This window comes from Cervus canadensis, chromosome 1 (genome assembly GCF_019320065.1).
Source record: "Cervus canadensis isolate Bull #8, Minnesota chromosome 1, ASM1932006v1, whole genome shotgun sequence".
Taxonomy (NCBI): Eukaryota; Metazoa; Chordata; class Mammalia; order Artiodactyla; family Cervidae; genus Cervus; species Cervus canadensis.
This window is the reverse complement of record NC_057386.1, coordinates 46,661,038-46,680,743: the sequence shown is the minus strand read 5'-3', so window position 1 is coordinate 46,680,743 and position 19,706 is coordinate 46,661,038. Positions and strand designations below refer to the sequence as shown.

Below are 19,706 nucleotides of genomic sequence, written 5' to 3'. Positions count from 1 at the left end.
CTTTTGTATCCCTACTGTTTGATACAGCATAAGTGGTCAATAAATGTTAAATTAACGAACAAACGACTGAATGATACGCACAGTCCTATGTCATTTCAGATTCGTGTAATGACTCACTAGAGCACAGAAAGGAAAAAACTAAATTGCTGATAAGCATCAAGGAGGCTTATGGAGTGCGAGAACCGAGTGGGAAGCTCTTTCTCTCTTTAGTTCCCTCCTCCAGCCGTGTGCTCCTGCATTCACACTTGGCAGGGGCCACTGCAATCTGAGGGACACCCCTTCCCTTAGGGCTTCCTAGATACACAGGACCCATGGCAAGAAGGGAGCTCCCTCAGGCAAAAGGCAGCTCACTTATTTTTTCAAATACTTGTTGTGCCAAACGTAAGTCACTTAGTCGTGCCCGACTCTTTGTGAGGATCCCATGGCCTGTGAGACTCCTCTGTCCATGGGATTTTCCAGGCAAGAATACTGCAGTGGGTTGCCATTTCCTTCTACTAAACCCTGAATAACTCTCATGCCCCTGTGTCACCACTGGCCAGCATGAGGGAAATCTCAGAGCTTTCTAATAAAAGAAAGGACAGGGGGAGTAGTTATGAAGAACAAACATATTTATCAAAAACATTAAAATCTCAAGTGGCCATCTTATTTTTCACAAGAATAGAACTGCCTTGAAGCCATTGTAGAAGTTAATTAAAAACATCACTGCCCATGGAAAGCTTTGACTGAAAATGTCTTTAAGGTTGTCCTGAAAAACATCAAATGCCGCGAAAATTATTGAATACTCCTTCTCTTGCTCACCCCTTGCACTCTTGCGCGCACTTCCTGTGTTAACTGTTCACTTCTCACAGGATAGATTTCTCTGGCCATCTACGTGGGAATCAAAGCACGAAATGAAAGGTCGCTCAGACAACTGTCCAAACCCAGAGTTTTAAAATTTGTCTTCAAAATCCTGGCAAAAAAGCCTTTTCTTACGGCTGTTCCCAGACTTAAAAGGACGTAGATAAAAACAAGAGACACATAATCTCTTCATCACCCAATACAGAGAATAGACCGAGATCTTCTGTACACATACAAAGAGGAAAGTTCATCCTTTAACAAGAAGAAAGGCACTTGCCAAGTTCGGGCCAGAGACCTAAAATTAACATCCCAGTTCTTAAAAAGACGTGAATAGTGGTGAATGAAGCTAAATCCTGTACCATAGTAAATGGCCCAAAGATTGAGAAACTAAGGTGATCAAACAGATTAAAAGGGAATTCTCTGTTATCATAGAACCAATCTACTTTGAAAGTCACTTTTCATTTTCACTTTCTCAATTCTTCTACCTGAAAAAATAGGTTAAAGTTTGCCACTTTGCTTTTTTATAGATATATGATACTCTGAATTCTCTGAAGGCAAGATAATGTGTGTAAGTGGAACAAAGGGTAAATAAGATAAAATCTCTGCTTGATCTTGCTCAAGATATTATTATATTATGTTGAAATTTCTTTCTTTGAGATATTTCATATTTCAACAATTCTCCTTCCTTTCCTTGCCAATGAGTGGTCTAACTAGGCTGAAAACAGGAACAGGGACAAATCAGATCAGAAAAGACAAAATTGTTCAAGTAGCCCAAGAACCCTACATTGTACAATTACTCTGGAGTCAGGTTCACTTGGCACCTGTTAGGGCTCCCCAACTCATGACCAAAGGTTAAGGGTTTCAAAACATCCAGGATTACGACAGAGGTGCTGCTTATAAGGCAAATGAAGTGTTTCAAGTTCATGCAACCATTTAAGCTGAGTGAGGATAACCCCTGCTAGGTGGGACAATGGGATCTGTGAATTCTGGTCTTTCTGTAACAAGGACAAGTGGCTTCTCTCTGGGGGAACCAAGTCAAAATTTTGAGGAGCCTGCTTAACTACTGTACCTGTGCTGTCCTGGAATCAGTCACTTCCTTGTACAGGCTGATGTCCAGGTAATAGCCAGACTCGTTCGTCAGGAAGAGGCGGATGGGGATTGCTTTTCCAGTTGGTGTCAGGCGAATGTTGATTTTCAGTTCTGCCTGGAGGACACGCAGTTTCCACAGCCGACTTCCATAGCGCATCACCATGCTCCGCACGGACTCCTCAATCTGACACAGACACATCACCAAGCACAAAACTTAAGCACCTTGTAACTAGGATCTGATTCAGGTCTGCCTATCTTTAGGATGGGAGGAAAGGGAACAGATTCTGGTTCCTGGAGATGTGTCCTCCATGTATTCCTTCCAAAAAGACACACAGTTTCTCCCCAACCCTACTCTTACTTAGAACAAATCAGGGAGTTTCACGCTGGCCTGGCATTTGAGTGGTTTTCTCTGGCTCACAACACCCAAATTTGTGCAACTCCCTTCCTCTTTCCCAATTGTATTCATATTCTATGCCAAAGATCTGCAATATCTAAAATTAGAAGCCATGGGATTTAAGAGAAGGCCCCAAATAAGAATAAAATCTCTAGTTAAACAGCTATTAAGTAGCATTTATATGCATGGTAACTATGTTTCATTGCACTTTCAGGACCTTAAATCAACATAGCAATTACCACCATGAGCTTTTTTCCATACAATTTTATTAAACTTTATAATATATGTTTCTTGGTAAATTGCACAAATTAAAAAAGGCAATTTGTAGGTGGTGCTAGAATGTTCTCTCTAAACAGAGCTCTGAAGCTAGGTCACTGCTAAGTCCAACTAGGATTTAAAGAGATGGGGCAAATGTTCCCTCATTTTTCTAACCTTTATACCAAGGCAGCTTAGTGGCCCTCATTTTCAGGGTTTGGTGAGTTATTTTAACCAAGTGGCCTTAGATGTGATTTTTCCTTATTGACATACTAAAGCAAAAAAGAATTTTTTTATTCCTAATATGGTTACAGGCAGCTAAGACATACTACTCAAAACAATGTTTTCTTTCTTTTTTTTTTTTTTTAAACAATGTTTTCTTAAATGAAGTTATCTCTCTAAAATGCTTTCTCAACATCTTAGAGAATTTTTAAAAAAAATCTCATTCCATCCTTCATTTGTGGCTCTTTGGAAGTATGTGCCACTCTTGTAGTTTATTTCTGTTCCAAAGAATTGCAGGTTAAAACGAGTTTCAAGGAGTTAACATCTCTATTCCCACACTTGTCTTGTTAACCAAGAGATAACTATCCATTCTTTTTTTGAGGGAACAAAAGTCAACAATTTCTAAATACAGGAAATTGACAGCTATCTATGATTAGAAAGACAGAGTCAGGGCATATGAGCATTTGGAGTAGAAACAGAGAGGTTGATAGCAAAAACTCATAGAGGAATGCTAAGTCATATCTACAAATATACATAGTGATAGAGTGTCCAGGGCACATTTTAACTCTCCTAGTTTCATCAATCCCAGGACGCTCAAAAGAACCTTTGCTTAAACCGAATGATGAGATTTTATGAAACTCAGTAAGTAGCCCTGACCTCGGCTTTCCTGGCAGACAAGGCAACTAATCAGTAGTTTGAGTTTAGAAGAAAAAAAAAGTAGAAAATGATTTCTCGGGTCTTTTGAACATTAAGTTCAAAAAGCAAAAGTCCATGCCTACAATGGCTCTTGAGAAAGAGGTCTCCTATTCAAATATACTGGTTCTCCTATTCAAATTCCACAATATCATAAAAAGGTTAGAGGGAGTGGAAACAAGAGAGCAACCATCTTTATTACACCTGGGATAAAAGGTCAAGTAGAGAGTCACCTTGCTTTCCTTCCTTAAATTATATGAAATGCATTTTAGAATAGAGCCTCGGGGAAGAAACCATACATTGTTATGTGTGGAATTCCATATCCACCGAATTTTCCTCTGTGGAAAAATACTAAAGAGAAATAGGTTAGACACTTTGGGAAGGTGTATTACTGCTCAAAGGCCAGCAGACGACCAGTAAAAAGAGGCAGTAATTTTGCCAAAATGCCCAATGATAGCAAAGTTAGTTATACCAGATGAGAAATGTTAGGGAATTAAACAAAATAGGACTGCTATTGTGGTAAATATCATAAAATATCCAGTTGCCAATGGATGAAGAGGTAGAAGTTTTATATTTTTGTACTGCTTACAAGTGACCATCAAGATAACATCAAACCACCTTCAGTGTTTTAAACCTTATACTTAAATGGATGTATTTAATTATATACAAATTATATCACAAGATTTTTAGTGGCTTATATATCCTGCAATACAATGGACTAGAAACGCTTTTAAACTATATCCATGAAAGCAAACAAAACTATGAGTTAATATTTAATGATTACATTAAAATGTATGTATTAATGTAAATTAAACATAATTATAAATTAAAAACATAAATTAAAATGTATGATTATGAAATTTCTACTCACAGCTAAGTCTCATGGTAAATTATGATTGCTTTTAAAATTTTTAAATCACTGTGTTTAAAGGTTATTTACTCCGAGATCACTACAGCAAGGGGGTCAGACACCATCACATGCTTTTCAGCAGAAACTCAAAGGCAGGTAGTGGAGAAGTAAAGCTTCATAGCAGAACAAAGAGACACCTTCAGTTTTGAGGTATGATTTCAATGGTTACATCAAATTTTTGATATCATCTCAGAAACCCAGTCCTATAAGCATTCTGTAAACTTCAAAGAGCAAGGGTTCAGTCAGCTGACCAAGAAAGTACCTGTTTCCAGGTCCAAGTGCAAACAAATAAGAATGACTCTGTCTGCTGTGCTGGTGGGTGCTGGGTGTGAAGCGACAGAGAAATGTACCTTTGATGGGTCCATGATGACTGTAGGAACAAAGTTGAGGAAGATGTGGTTGCAGTCAGTTCGGACATTTGTATTGTTAAAGGCGACTTCCAACTCATCCATGGCTTCCAGGAGGAGTCGCTCCCCTTCATTTTGTAGATACTCAAAGGAAGCTTCCTATGCAGGAAAGAAAATCGCCATCAACATCAATGTGTTTTATAGGCTTGGCCAAAAAGTTTGTTTGGGTTTTGGCCAACCCAACAAGTCATAAGGCTGTTATGTAGATGTTATTTATCTTTCTTCCTGGGGTCAACCCAAAGACCACAGGCAGCAGGGGCTAGCAAGGGTCAGATAAAGAGTTCCCACCAACCCTTCCTCCTGCCTGTTCGGTACCATTTTCTTACAACAAGTGGAGATCCTGGGCACCCCCAGAGCTGCAACCCTAGTAGGGTCACAACTGCCAGACAGAGCAGCGTAGAAAGGAAATCTGTTTAGAGAGGAAAAGTTGCAGAAAGGTTATGGCTATGGGATGCAGGAACAAGTCACACATCAGCTATGTACAGAAACCAGCCCCACTTTTAGACAGGTTTACCATGGAGTCATCTCTAACTTTTCATTTTATCCTCTATCATCACCCACACTTCCCTGTGGTTTTTCTGTTTGCATGCTTTTCCTTTTATCAAGCAAGTATTATCATGCTTCCACTACCAAGAAAAATCAAATGAAAGGGGAAAAAAAGCCCTTTATTCCATGGAATATTTACCTCTGTGAGAGAACTGACTCTTAGACTTCTGGTGATTATTGGACAATAGGATGAAAGAGAACAAGAATCTTGATGCAAGAGGAAAACCTGATTTTGAATCATGGCTGTGTCTCTGTCCCTTCCCTCAGAGATAACTTTCCATGGCCCAGTGGTTAAGACTCTGTGCTTCCACTGCAGTGGGCACAGGTTTGATCCCTGGTCAGGGAACTAACACACTGCAAGCTGAATGGCATAAGTGCCCCCGCCCAAGATAAAAAGAGAAGAAAGTACAGCACCCACCTTGGTGACCAGATCAGAATGCCTGATGATTGCACGAACAAAGAACCTGTAGTCTGTCACTTCTGTACCCACTTCCACCTTGGCTGCCCCGAGATACAAGTGCATCTTGTGATTGGCACATGGGATGGCAGTAAGGTCAAAATTTCTCATCCGGTTCAGCTCTAACTGGAAAGCTAGGGCAGGCTCCAGGTGACGATAGATACGATCTTCCTCAAACTGAATACAAGAATTGGAGGAAAGAACAGCTTACAAGAGGCAGTTACAGAATTATATTATGGTATAAAAGAGATGCTTAAAAAAGAAACATAAGCCACATCGTTGTGCCAATGAACCAAACGGGAAAAAAGAGGAGCTACATACAAGGAAACTCCAACAACTGATGTAAGATTAGGCACTAGAGTCCCTGCTTACTTTGTAAGCTTTATCATCTATACTTTTACAACTGGTGATGCTCTCCATTAAAAACAAACAAACAAACCCCATCTATTCCCTCAGAACTCCTCTAGTATTTAAAGCCTTCATAGTTCATTTTTTTTAACAATTAACCAAACTACTTCACATTACTATCTATTTCACATACCAGTGTTTTAGTTTTATCCAACTCATCTAAAACACATATGAGCAGGATCCGTGTCTCATACTCCTACCATTTCTGGCAGAGTGAAAAAGGACACAGGAAAACAAATGTCATATAATATTGAAAAATAGGTATTTGGCTATGGAATAGCCTGTATCCGTGCATAATTATTCATATTTCTCTTTTTCAAGTTGTATTTACATTTACTGTATGTTTTGATGAAGCCAGACATGTTTAGAGTACATGTTCATACAGTAAATGGAGAGAGAAAACCAAACACATAAGCTGGTAATAAGAGGAAACCAATGTGGTCTGAAATTCTATATTTTAAAATTGAAAAATGCACATAAACAAGCCTTGATAAATGAACTGTCCATGGGTGACGAAAATAATCCAACTAACTATAGTAGTCCTTTCATATTACATCATTAGGATTATCCCAATGGATGATTTTGAAAGTTATCTCTGTCTTTGGTAGGTCAGGACATTACAGTGTTTCCTGAACCAAACTCTTTTGGAAGGGAACCTTGTTTAGTTCAGAGACATATGTAAGACAAAGGGAAGTATAAGTTCAATTAGAGAAAGAACATATGGCACAGATACACTATTCTTGGGCTTTTAAGGAAAAAACAAAGATTTTTTTAAAAAAAGAGGAAAAAAAATCAGTCCTTACCTTATCCCTTGCTCGGAATGTGAAAAATTTAGGAAATTCTCTCTGTGTTAAAGAAGGAGGAAAAATGTGTCAGTCCTTCATAGACACGACTCTTGGGGATAAACACGTGGTAGAGAAACAGTCAGGCATCTAGAAGACAGTTGCCTAGAAAACACGATCCTTACCTAAGCTTAGTCTGGAGAAAATGAATGATCCTCTGGGTATCCTTCACTTTGACCCCACTTACAAATTTGAGAACCACCACAATACTAACCCAACTAATAGCTACCCTCTTCTAGGGTGAAAAATGGTAATTTTTTCATCTCCCAAGTGGAAAACGTCTTCTTGGCTGTTGCCCATGGCAGAAACTAGCACACGAGACCAACGCATCCTTACACTGCAGCACTGCAATAGTAGTTACTAGATTGATTTCCCAAGTTTCTCCTTAAGAAACTCTTAAAGTGTAAACTCACCAGAGAACATAGCATCCCCAATCCACACTTTTTTCCCCCTCATTCACTCTCAAGTCGATAATTTCAAAGGTTTAAACAATAACATTTCAAGACAAAGAAAAGTGTGAGATGTTACTTTGGTCAGTAGCCCTCTATGTCTAGGAAAGAATAGGGTGGAACTAGTGAACATGCAATCATTAGGTCTTACTGCTCTTTTGCAGGGCATTACCCAAGAAAGCAACCAATTTACTAGAACCTTATTAATTAACAAAGATGAATTCAATTAGCAGAGTCCATTAGTTTCTGAAATTTAACTTATTAACACCAAATACCCCTGTTTCTCGGATGGGAAGCTCTACTGGCAAGTGTTGGAATCAAGTCATTACTATTTGCCTCCATAGGAGGTTTCATTAAGGCATCTTCTTCATTATGAGTGCAATGTAATCAAACACGTATCAGTACAAGGCAGAGAGACCAGAACTAGCTGCCTAAATACCCCTCAATGAACTTCAGGAACCATAAAGGAAACATGAGCTGAAAGCCTTGCAGGTGGCAGGCGCTCTCGTGTGTTGACCGTCAAATGCTCTCAACAACCTCTCTGGAAGAGTACTGTTTTTTGTGTTTTTTTTTAAATAAGTTTTTATTGCTGTATAGTTGCTATGCAATATTGTGTTAGTTTCTACTGTATGGCAAAGTGAATCAGTTGTACGTATACATATATCCCCTCTTTTTTGGAACTCCTTCCCATGTAGTTCACCACAGAGCACTGAGGAGAGTTCCCTGTGCTGTAGAGTAGGTTCTCATTAGTCATCCGTTTTATACATAGTATCGTTGTTGTATATATGTCAATCCCAGTTATTATGACCCTGTAAGGTGAACTTGGGTCTAACACTAGAGCTCAGGCCATTTCATTTCTACCTAGCAAGTATAAGATGTTACCTATCTATTCTTCTTTTTAATCCAAATTCCTTATTTAGAGGACTTCTCTTTCAAGAACCACGCTTGTTTTTGAGACAAAAACCAAAAACCCCAGAAATTAAGGCTTTAAGGAAAAAAAGCAAAAAATAAAAATAAAAAAAAGCAAAATTCATGGTTCTTAAATTTATGGAAAACTTGAATACTTCCCACAGGTCTTACACTTCAACTATAACTTGCTCAGTTAATAAATCTTTTTACATTTTCCTTGGCATTTTAACTGAAAAACAGCTTCTAGGAGCTTGTTTAGCAAGGCCAGCAAACCACTTGTCTAGGCATGGGTCTTCAAAAGACCTTTGAAAGTGGATTTTACACAGCACTGATCTTTTACTGATGATGTTTTGTCCTAAATAATTCTCTAATTCCCCTGAACGACAGTGAAGAGCATGGGGATGACTTCAAGGTTAAGCAGGAAGATGTTGAGCTGAATTGTCAGTAGATTTCATGCTCGGGGCTTTATACAGTCTAGTTTTGGTTTTATTCTCAAGAGGTATGGCTTTCAGAGCATTAGCTAAAAAGTAACATGAGTCAAAAAAGAAGGATAACAAAGTCCTTCCATGAGATTTTTCTGAAAGAAAAGTCAAGGAAAGTAATGATACAATCTTTTAATCACATACTCTTCAATTCCTCCTTAACTTTAATTAGTTACCTAAAACAGTTACTTAGTATACCACTTACACAAAAGATGAGATGACGTGAACAAATGTTTTTAAACTTTTGAATAAATTTTTCGATCCACAGTGAAGTCCTCACTAAGCACAAAACATTCAGAATAGGAGATGGCAGGAATTTCCATGCAATGGTAAACCAGGATTAATGAGCAATTCTCTAAGACAGGGAAAAACTTTTGTAGAAAATTGCCTCCCCCCGCCGCCACCCCACTCAAAAGTCACAGAAAACACAGAAAAGAAGAAATCCCAAAGTCTGATTATAGTTTTAGTAAATTCCTTCATCCTACCACATCCTCATACAGCCAATTTTTCCACTAACGGCATTCAAGCTTACTCCGTCACTAATGTAATTGCTTTCTAGGCATTCTACTAGTGTTATGGGCAAATATCATAATTGAATGTACACAAAGAAAAACCCTCTTAGTGTTCTGGTACCAAAAAACAAAAGAATGTAACATTTCTCAGGAAGAAATTATACCCCTGCTGTGTTCTAATCAGCCAACCATCATCAAGACAATCAAAATAATTTGCCTAAATTAGCCAATCAAGACACCCTGCAAATCAGAGAATGTGAAAACCTGCAACAGAAAACATCATAGCTGATTATGATACTAATAATCGTGTTAAAAACCTAATGAGATGAAGAAATTGGAAGCTTGCTGGTGCAATTCTCTTTTACCTCAACATGCTGAGAACTAATTATATAGACTGTAATTAAAACAAAAACTCAAACCAAACCTTCTGAAAAACTAATAGTTGATCCACTAGCAAACAGAACTGCCAATTTTTTTCTAGCTTTATTGAGATATCATTGGCATATCAATTTTTTTTAAAAGAAATGAACTACTAACCATGATAACTGTTTTTGATAGTGGGCTCATCCTTCAGGCGAAAACAATCCAAAATATTTAAAGTGGGAGTCACTCACATAAAAATCAGTAAAACTGCAATTATCTCCTAGGTGATTTACAGCAGAATTTTAAAAAATCTCATGAAATCTTACAAACAAGAAACAAAAAGAAACTACAGGTGGAAATCTGATTTGGAATCTCATCATGGTTTCTGGACCTAATGCTCTGTCTGGGCAGCCAAGTATAAGAAAAGATCTGAGAAACACGCATTTTAGCATCCTTAATAAAACTTCACTGGAAAAAAAATACGCAAAGCTTCTTAAAGTATACTACTTATGTTCCAATTAAATAGCATCTTCTGCCACACTTTTTGGAATTCTAGATCTGAATGTGCATGAAATGAACAGAGACTTAATACTACATAAAACTGGAGAAAAGCAACTTAATATAGAAATTCAGAGAGTCATCTTTTGCTTTCAAGGCCTCAATTTTTCTTTTTAATATGAAGAAGATATTTATAAGGATAGACTTGCTTTTCCTCAAACTTTCTATTCAAATATCAATGTTAAGCACTGATAATGCAAAGTCCCATTATGGGCATCTGCTTTAATTAGATGGTTATGGAAACAGACTCAAACACCAAGACTCCTTAATGTTGGTGACTACTGCCTGCTCAGAAGAATGGTCTCCCTGTAGAGCCAAGACACTCAGCAGACATTCTGGTGGACAGATCTCCGGGGACGGTGTTGACGAAACAATATTGGAAATAATTCTGGCCTTTGCTGCCATGTGAATAAACACCTAGTATCCACATTCTCTGGGAGAAGGCAACGGCAACCCACTCCAGTACTCTTGTCTGGAAAATCCCATGGACGGAGGAGCCTGGTAGGCTGCAGTCCACAGGGTCACTAGGAGTCGGACACGACTAAGTGACTTCACTTTCACTTTTATGCATTGGAGAAGGAAATGGCAACCCACTCCAGTATTCTTGCCTGGAGAATCCCAGGGATGGGGGAGCCTGGTGGGCTGCCGTCTATGGGGTCGCACAGAGTCGGACACGACTGAAGCGACTTAGCAGCAGCAGCAGCATCCACACTCTCTAGGAACCCTCCACCCAGCAGTGTTCTGGTTCTGAAGCAGCCCAAGAGACGACGGCTATGGAACAGCATGGCTGCCTCCTTCCACGCCAGCCAGTGTTGTTCTTGAACCAATCGTGGTAACCTTCCTCCTCTCCTTGCCCCCTCCCGCACGTGTCTCCTCTTCTACTCAATAATATAAGGATTGCACAGTGTAGAGCAGGGGAGGCTGCATGCATAACAGTGGATTACCAGGAAGCCAGAGAGATCAAGGGATTCATCACTAATGCTCCCGGAAAGCTTCCTCTTTTTCACACTACACTAACTAGAGGGCAAGTGCACGTCGGATGACATGACAGAGGCCAAACGTCCTCAAGCCACCACCAGCGGAGGACCTCGGAGCAGCACCATGATGGAGAGCCCCGGATTTGTACAACTCCCGCCAGGGCTTCCTGGCTACGGCAGATCCTGGCCAGAGTTCAGTAATAGTCACCCTTGCCCCCTGAGTAATTGCTAATCATGTCTCAGGGGCCGAACATAAAAACACCCCAACTTCTCTGCCACACAATTCTTTAGGGCAGATCCAGTCCATACCTGAAACTTCATGTTCTCTGCATCCTAAAGCAACGTTTCCTACACTTATGACAGATCAAGCCACTTGACAATTTAACTGATTTCCCACTTCATGCCACTATAAATGGAAACTGGACAATGAATGATAGGGAAGACCACCTGCTGGGCTCATTTCCAAACAGTTTTTGCTTATACATGTCTCTATTCAACTGAAATCTGGAAATATTAAGAGAGCAGGGAGGAAAAAAAATGTTTTAAAGCTGTTAGATGTATTCTAGGACAGGATGTAGATTCAACGGTAAGAAAGTGTCCAAAAAAATGTCCGTGACAATTCATTGCTTTGGCCTTTAAAAAAAATTTCAGTGGAGGGTTTGATCATAGAATGCTGATTATAGAAAACCAGTTAGTGTGCAATAGACATGAAGACTCTAAGGTACAAATTCAGTATTACTCCTCAGAATAATATATATTCCAAAGTCAGTGATGAAAGAACAAATCAGATTAGTGCTTAAGAACCTAGCCCGATACTTTTTCTAAATCCAGGGCCTGGCTCTGGCATGTCTGCCTGAGTTCTGATCAGCATCTACCAGCCACAGTATTTATTCACAGATTCTCATACTCTATCCCCAAGTATCAATTTTATTCTCTAAGCTCCTGATTTTTCTTCCTAAAGCCCCGGGGTTCTCTTTAAGCTCCTCATACTTCTCCACTGCCTCCTGTCTTCTATTGAAGACAGTTATTGATTGATATATATCTGCACTCTGCTTGATTTCCTGACATCAATAACACAGGGGAATTGTGGAGTCCACAACATTTCCTAAAGCGTTTCAGAAAATCCTAGCTCTTTAGCCTGCAGGAGAGGCTCTCTTGTTTCTCTATAGACTAGACCAACAAGGTGAACTGTGAAAAGGAACACAGAATGTCAAGTGTTAGAGACCTAACAACAAAGGGGCAATAAAAGCCACCCACACACAGGTCTTTGAGTTTAGGAAGTCCTTTCCAGCATCCCAAATGTTACCTTCATTACTACAAGTGAGCAGGGCTTGAAAACTAACTTAATTATCTTGATTGCTAAAAACAAAATATAATTCTCATCAGAAACATTAAGACTTTGTAAATATCCTTTGGAATCTTACTTCACCATAGCAGGAGCAATTTTTAAAGAAATATTTTAACTACATTCAGCCCTTTGAGACAATGACATCTTGACTGCAAACTGGATTTTTGACCTCTCTGCTATAATGATACTCAGTATGCTCATACATAAATACACCATGGTTCAGATAGCAGGCTATTTAGTGAGTTCTCTTTATTCACATTTTTCAATAAAAATTTCAAACTCATAAATATTAATAGTTAATTTGGTTACATGGGAGAACCAGCAACTTAATTTTTATTTATTTCCTTCTCATAGAATTAACATAAGACAAAAACACTAACTTGGGCTCTGTTAAGGCATTTTAAATAATAAATGATTGTTCTTCAGAATTGGCAGATCTCAATAATAGAATCTGAATCCATCTTTGGTAGAAGTCAAGACCTCAAGTACGGGTGGCAGTCTTTGATTACTGATTCACTGTGTGCACAGAAGAAATTACTAGTTAGAGCCTGCTTCTACCTTATTCACTTGGATAAATGCATGTGCTCACTCTTTAACTATTTCTCAGAGATACACTGAGAATTCATTATACAGGAAAAAAAGTGGGGGGAACCCTTTAGTCTGAATACTCTGTACAAGACCTGAATATCATCATTCTTATGCTTTTTCAAAGTAGAGGGACCAAATATCAGACCAGCCCTTCTAAAAATAACCAGCAGCCAACAGACAAACAGTAAGTGATCTTTCATCATGGTTTCTCTTACTTACATGAAATCTCTGATCCACTTCATAGTTGACCTGTTTCCTGAAATCCTTTCAAATGAAAGACAGAATGGAAGGGAAAAAAAGCAGAAGGCAATTAGAAATAAAATTTAAAAAGAACTGAGTAAAAGGAGATGACAAAGTAATGCTTTTCTTGATTAAATTTATACTGAAACAGTTATTCCTTTACATAAATTCTACAAGTAAGTGTATGATTATAATTCCATTTTTCACTTTTAAAGTTCTAGCAGCAGCATAAGAAATATGACACAGATACATAATTCACATGGCAATACCTTTTGTGCAACCAAGAAAGTAAGGCGTCGGATCCCATGTTCAACCAGGGTAGCTTTCTACAAACAAACATGTAAAAACAGAAGATACATGAGACCAGCATTCATCCTAAATGTTAGCCTATTCAGTCCTCAGAAGGCCCTGATTTGGCTAAGCATTCTTTTTGGATATCTATATCTTGACTTAGTACCTTCAAACTTGCAAATAAATCAGTCTCAACCTGGCTCCTGGGAATGAGTCTTACAGAATAGGTTTTATATATTGATCTGGATGAAATGGGAAGAGAACTCTGTGAAGGAGAAAGGGTCATATGGGGTCATCTAAATTCTCTAAGGACTCATACATATCAAGGTAGACAGTAACACACTTTCTGCTTACAGAAATTGTACTGTTGGGCATGTATTTAAATGTGAAGAACAATACTGATACAGAAGCTAAATGAAATCAGGTAGAGGAAAAATAAGAAACTTCCACAAAACAGAAAACTTAAGTCCTAAACTGTTATTTAGATTATAGACATCACCTACCATTTGATACAGCATTTCTGGAATTCAACCTGTTAACAAGTTCTAACCTTATCAATTCTAAAACATTTCCTCCTTATTTTATATGGAGGCATTTTTTAAAGGATTCTGTTTAAAAGTTGTTGAAAACAAAGTTTAACAGGCATTTAAATTCAGTGATTATTCATATTTCTGCTTGGCATAGGCAAGCAGTATATTAGAAGTCAACAGGGACTTCCTTGGAGGTCAGTGGTTAAGAGTCCACACTCCCAAAACAGGGGCACGGGTCTGATCCCTTGTTGGGGTCCTAAGATCCCACATGCCTCGTGTGTGTGTGTAAGACGCTCAGCTGTGTTTGCCTCTTTGCAAACCCAAGGACTACAGCCTGCCAGGTTCCTCTGTCCATGGTTTTTCTCCAGGCAAGAATACTGGAGTGGGTTGCCGTTCCCTTCTTCAGGGGATCTTTGCAACCCAGGGATTAAACTCGGGTCTCCTGCATTGCAGGCAGCCTCTTTAGTCTGTGCCACCAGGGAAACCCTACATGCCTCACAAAATAAATAAATAAAAATAAGATAAATAAAACAAAATAAAAAAATAAAAATATGGGCTGGGGTGGGAGGTGGGAGGGAGGCTCAAGAGGGAGGGGACATATGTGTACCTATGGCTGATCTATGTTGATGTATGAAAGAAACCAATACTGTAATTATCCTTCAATTAAAAATAAATAAAATGACAAACAAAAACGCCATGGTTAAAAAAAAAATTAAAAAAAAAAAGAAGTCAACGAGACTAGCAGTTTCAAAACAGATCCTTCTGTGAGTTTTGGGCCTTGGGCTCTAAGCCTTCCTGTATTCTGTCCTGCTCACTCATCTCAAAAGGTAGAGACAAAGAAACAGATGAATGAACTAAGTAAGACACGCTCTTAAAGGTCCCTAATAAAGAGGGGCTACCCGGCAACAAGCAGAAAAGCAATCCCACTTGTTGGAGAACCTGAAAACATGCATGAATAACACCAATACAAAAACTATGCTGACTTTCACAACTCACATCCGGACTGTACTTTGCTCGTATACTTTGCTTAACTCTAACTGAGACATATATTCATAAACCAATTCTTAACTTTCTATATATATATTCTATATATATTTTAAATCCAAACTGGCTTCCCCCTATAAATAAGCACATCCCTGGGCCATTTCCTCTTATTTTTCCATTTTTATTATGGCAATTTTTAGTAAGAAAACTAATCAACAGCATAAACAAAAGTAGAAAAAATTAATTTCCAAATAATAAATTCCTAGATCAAATATAAATAAGTTTTGGTTTAACTACATTTAAAAATGATTGGTATGGGCATCATACTCACTAGTGTAAATAACCAAGTGTTGATACTACAATAAGAAAGAAAGGGAGGAAGGAAGGAAAAAAGGGAGGAAGGGACGGAGGGAGAAGCGAAGGGAGAAGAGAAGAGGGAGGGTTAAAAAGGTGGGGTGGGGCAGTGGTGGTTCTGATTCTGTATGCCAAGGAATAGAAACATTTCTTCTGACACCAACAAAGAATTCCACTACAGCCAACTCCTTCGAAGATAAGCATCAATAGCTATGTTCCGGCAAGGGAAGAAAATAACTTTAATAATGCCATGATTTAAAATCAAAATTGTTATTGCTTTAAAAATTCCACAAGTGGCTAACAATAACAGCAGAGCAACAGGATTCTGATTACATTGTAATAATGCGGGGCTCACAGCAAGTCCACAGCTATTACCCAGCGATTAGGCGTCAGCACCTGGAGAAACTCCATTTACACTGACTGCTTCAATCTCCTCCACAAGTCATTTACAAATATATGATCCTAATTTCTATGAGAGAAAAAAAGACATGCTGGGACTAGAAGATTATTTGGACAATTTGGATCAACCTATTTGATAGTTTAATGTGTGCTTTAAAAAAAAAAACTTTTTCTAAACTGCTAGAAGCATGATCATGAAGTGAAAAACAAAACTAGTTATCACTTCAGCTTTTTTTTTAAACTGTGTTTCCTTTTCTTTTTACATTTTTTCAAAACAAGTAGGTGAAAATGTTTAATATTCCTGGATAAGCACGGTACGTGACGCATAGCTTCTCCAGGCTTGGACTGTCGACACAGTCTACCCTTCCCTACTGGACAGCCATAGGCAAAGACTCTGGGTTTCTCTGTGCCTCAGTTTACAAGGCCAGCCAAGGAAAAAAGAAAATTTCTTATCATCACTTAATGTTACAAATAAACATAGTGAAAATGGAGAAACTGCCTCTTTAAATCAATGTGTGCTGACATATAACCCTTTGATCTGAGTGTAATAAAAAGCCTAAGTGGAGGCTGAAACAACCAAATGTGGGGAATTAGTGCTCAAAGCCTGGGAAGAAGCTCACAGATCACTTCATCAAGCACTGACACCAGCAGCCAAGCACAATGCTAGGACTCTCCCGTCTCCTTGGTCACTGGTCTCAGGTTAATTTTATGCGATCACGCACCGGACAACGGCAAGACAGAAGGTAGATTTCTCTTCCAGAGAAAAATTCCCAGGCATGGCCCCCGACTTTGACTTCTCTGGAAGGACCTTTCCTCACCTCAGCCCCACATTCCAGTTCACGTGCTGTGAAGGCATCATGGGGAAAATGCTAGGACACACGTTAAGCACAAAACTACCATCTTTTCCTAGGTATTGACCATTAGCGTGATAGGATGTGAACACCTATGGCACTGTTTACACTGTTGAATTTTTAAAAATCTATCGGACATCACTGGTGGTCCGGTGGTTAAGATGCCATGTTTCCAATGCAGTGGATGTGGGTTCAATCCCTGGTCGGGGAACTAAGATCGCATATGCCACCAGGTGTGGCCAAAAAAGAAAAAAATCTATTGAGTTCTTTATGACAAGCACTACGGGCTAGATGCTTTCCATTCAAAGAGCACACACTAGCCTTGTAATGAAGGGCTGCTGAGGAAGGGTACATTGGCATCTATCATACAGCACAGACTATCATTTTGAACATCAGACTACAAGCATCTGAGTGTATTATTTACTAAAGAACCTAGATCTGTGCCCCTTAGAGCTGGTACCAAAGGCTTAAATTCTAGTTTTTTTCTCCATCACCTACCAGCTGGTGATTAAATGGCCTTAAGCTCTCTGACCTTGAGTTTCTCCCCACATGTATATTTGGACTAATTCCTGATTAATCTAACCCCATGGGATTGTGGTAAGGTGCTAATAAGTTAAAAAATTTACACAGATGGTGTTTAGAAATTAAAAGTATTATTATTAATCAATTTATACCGACCAACTAGAAATCCAAGAGAAGAAAACACATCTTAGTTAAGGCTACACAGAGAAGTCCTCATAAAACAGGGAAAATTGGAGACAGCTCTTAAAACAAGCAGGATTTAGAAAGAAAGGGGTAGGGGGAGACAGGAAGGAGGGAAGGAAGAAGGAAAGAAAGAAGAAAACATTCCAGATAAGGGGCAGTTGAAGAGAGCAGGCAGACAAAGTAGATGAGACAAAGACCTGGGTCTCTTCAGGGAGCAGCAAAGGCTAGACTGTGGGTCTTCATTAATAGGCTAATGTTAAACAGTAAGGCAAGGAGGTGTCCAGAAGGTTAGGGAGAATCAGTGTTGAGTGCAAGGGGGCACCGTGAACATTTACCTTTGTGCTAGTCAGCAGAATGGAGACTATCAGGACGGGACGTGTGAGGATCAGAGGGAAACCTGTCACAGTGTCTCAGGAGTGAGGGGAGGAGGGGTCTAAACTAGAGAGATGGTAGTGAGAATTAAAAAACTGAAATGAAGGGGGCTGGAAGCGAAGGAAGGAAGGAATGGGCAGGGAGGGAAGGGTAGAATAAGGGAACCGCAAAGAAGAGAAAGAAGTCAATGATTTCTGAATGACTGGGGGCAAAGGGTTTGGTTACTTGAGGTTATTTTTGTTCCTGTTTAGTTTTTTGGTGGGCAATGAGACAATCAGAAGATGTGAAGGAAAATGATGGGAATTCAGACCTCGATGTCAACACAAAATATCCAAGTGACATAAAATTGAAAGGAGGATGGAATTATCACTGATATTTTCAAAGCTGGGAGGGAAAGACATAGAGGGAGCATGGGGGGAGATTGGGCCTAGCTAGACATGTGTGGTTAAGTCATCAAAGGAAATTCAGCAGGTGAAGTTCAAGACTGGAGCTCTGGAAAAGATCCAGCAATAAAACTTCTCTCCCTTAAAACATTTTGAATATTTAAGTGTTATACTTCTTGACATAAAAAAGATACATATTTCACACTATTAAATCACTTTGGAATTTTACCCCTAGAGGCAGAACTATGTCAAAGACACAGCCATTATCAGTGATCAGGCCTTAAAAGTAGCAAGTGAGAAAAGGATGGATATGTCACACAGGCTGCAGGAAAGGGGCCATCACCAGCATCTACCCACATGAAGACTTACATTTTGCTGGGTAAACTCTCGGAACATAGCTGCTAGACTGTCATCCTCGATGTCGCAGTCTGTTTTGATAGCCACATTCAAAATGTGAATTGGTTCATCCCTGGGGACCTGTAACCCAAGAATACAACAAAATGCACTCAGGAGGCTAGCTAATACGGGGGCAGAGAAAAGTACTTGGTAGGATACTAGGAAAAGAGACACGCCCCGCCCCCCAGAATATTTTTGGGTTGCCCACTTGTATGAAAAAGCAAAATGAAACCACTGCCCAACACCCAAATGGAGATTAAAGACACCTAACTTTTAAACAATAAGGCAGCAAAGGCATTAATTAGAGGTGGCCTCAAATCTTAACTTGCTATGGACTTGAAGACCACTCTGTCTCAACTTTTTCACCAATAAAATGGGAATGAAACCATTTGCAACATTTCTTCATGTAATATAAAGGAAAAGGAGGAAAAGAAGCCATCTGAACATATTCCCAGGTAATATATTTCCTAACATTTGTCAAACAGGAGAAGCATCAAACCATTACAGGGAAATAACCTGGTAGGGAAAAACCAGGACCAAGTGTTTACTAAGAAATGGAAAGAAGAGTTTAATAAAAGAACAAAATTTTAAACAAAATGCCCATTTCCTTCTGCGATCTGAAGCCCACCGTTCATTGAAGATACAAAAGCACTGCTCTGCAAATACACAAGCCATCCATGACTAAGAGTTAAAGCAACCGAAGCTCAAGTCTTTGAAGCAATATTCAGAGACCCAGAGGCAGCTGTAGAGGATAGAGCTGAGCTTGTTCTACACTATGGATTCCATGCTTAATACAGTTATTTCTATTTTTAGGTTAGAATTTATGTTCTACCTGTTTCCAAAAATACTTAAATGAGGTATACACAATTAAATAATAATAATAATAAAAAGAGTACACAGGGGACTTCCCTGGTGGTTCAGTGGTTTAGAATCCATCTTGCAATGCAGGGAATGT

At 39.1% G+C, this 19,706-nt stretch overlaps 1 protein-coding gene across 8 annotated transcripts in view; it reads right to left on the bottom strand.

The window, feature by feature from the left end:
- Positions 1-19,706, bottom strand: part of ACACA (acetyl-CoA carboxylase alpha) — a 274,450-nt gene that overhangs the window by 91,417 nt on the left and 163,327 nt on the right. For all 8 annotated transcript variants that reach the window (XM_043481750.1, XM_043481768.1, XM_043481775.1 and 5 more), the window contains 7 exons: positions 18,725-18,832; positions 13,756-13,812; positions 13,466-13,510; positions 7,022-7,063; positions 5,772-5,987; positions 4,751-4,906; positions 1,907-2,110 (listed from right to left, as the gene is read on the bottom strand). In XM_043481750.1, the coding sequence (XP_043337685.1) occupies positions 1,907-2,110; positions 4,751-4,906; positions 5,772-5,987; positions 7,022-7,063; positions 13,466-13,510; positions 13,756-13,812; positions 18,725-18,832 (828 nt within the window). The remainder of the gene's footprint in view (positions 1-1,906; positions 2,111-4,750; positions 4,907-5,771; positions 5,988-7,021; positions 7,064-13,465; positions 13,511-13,755; positions 13,813-18,724; positions 18,833-19,706) is intronic.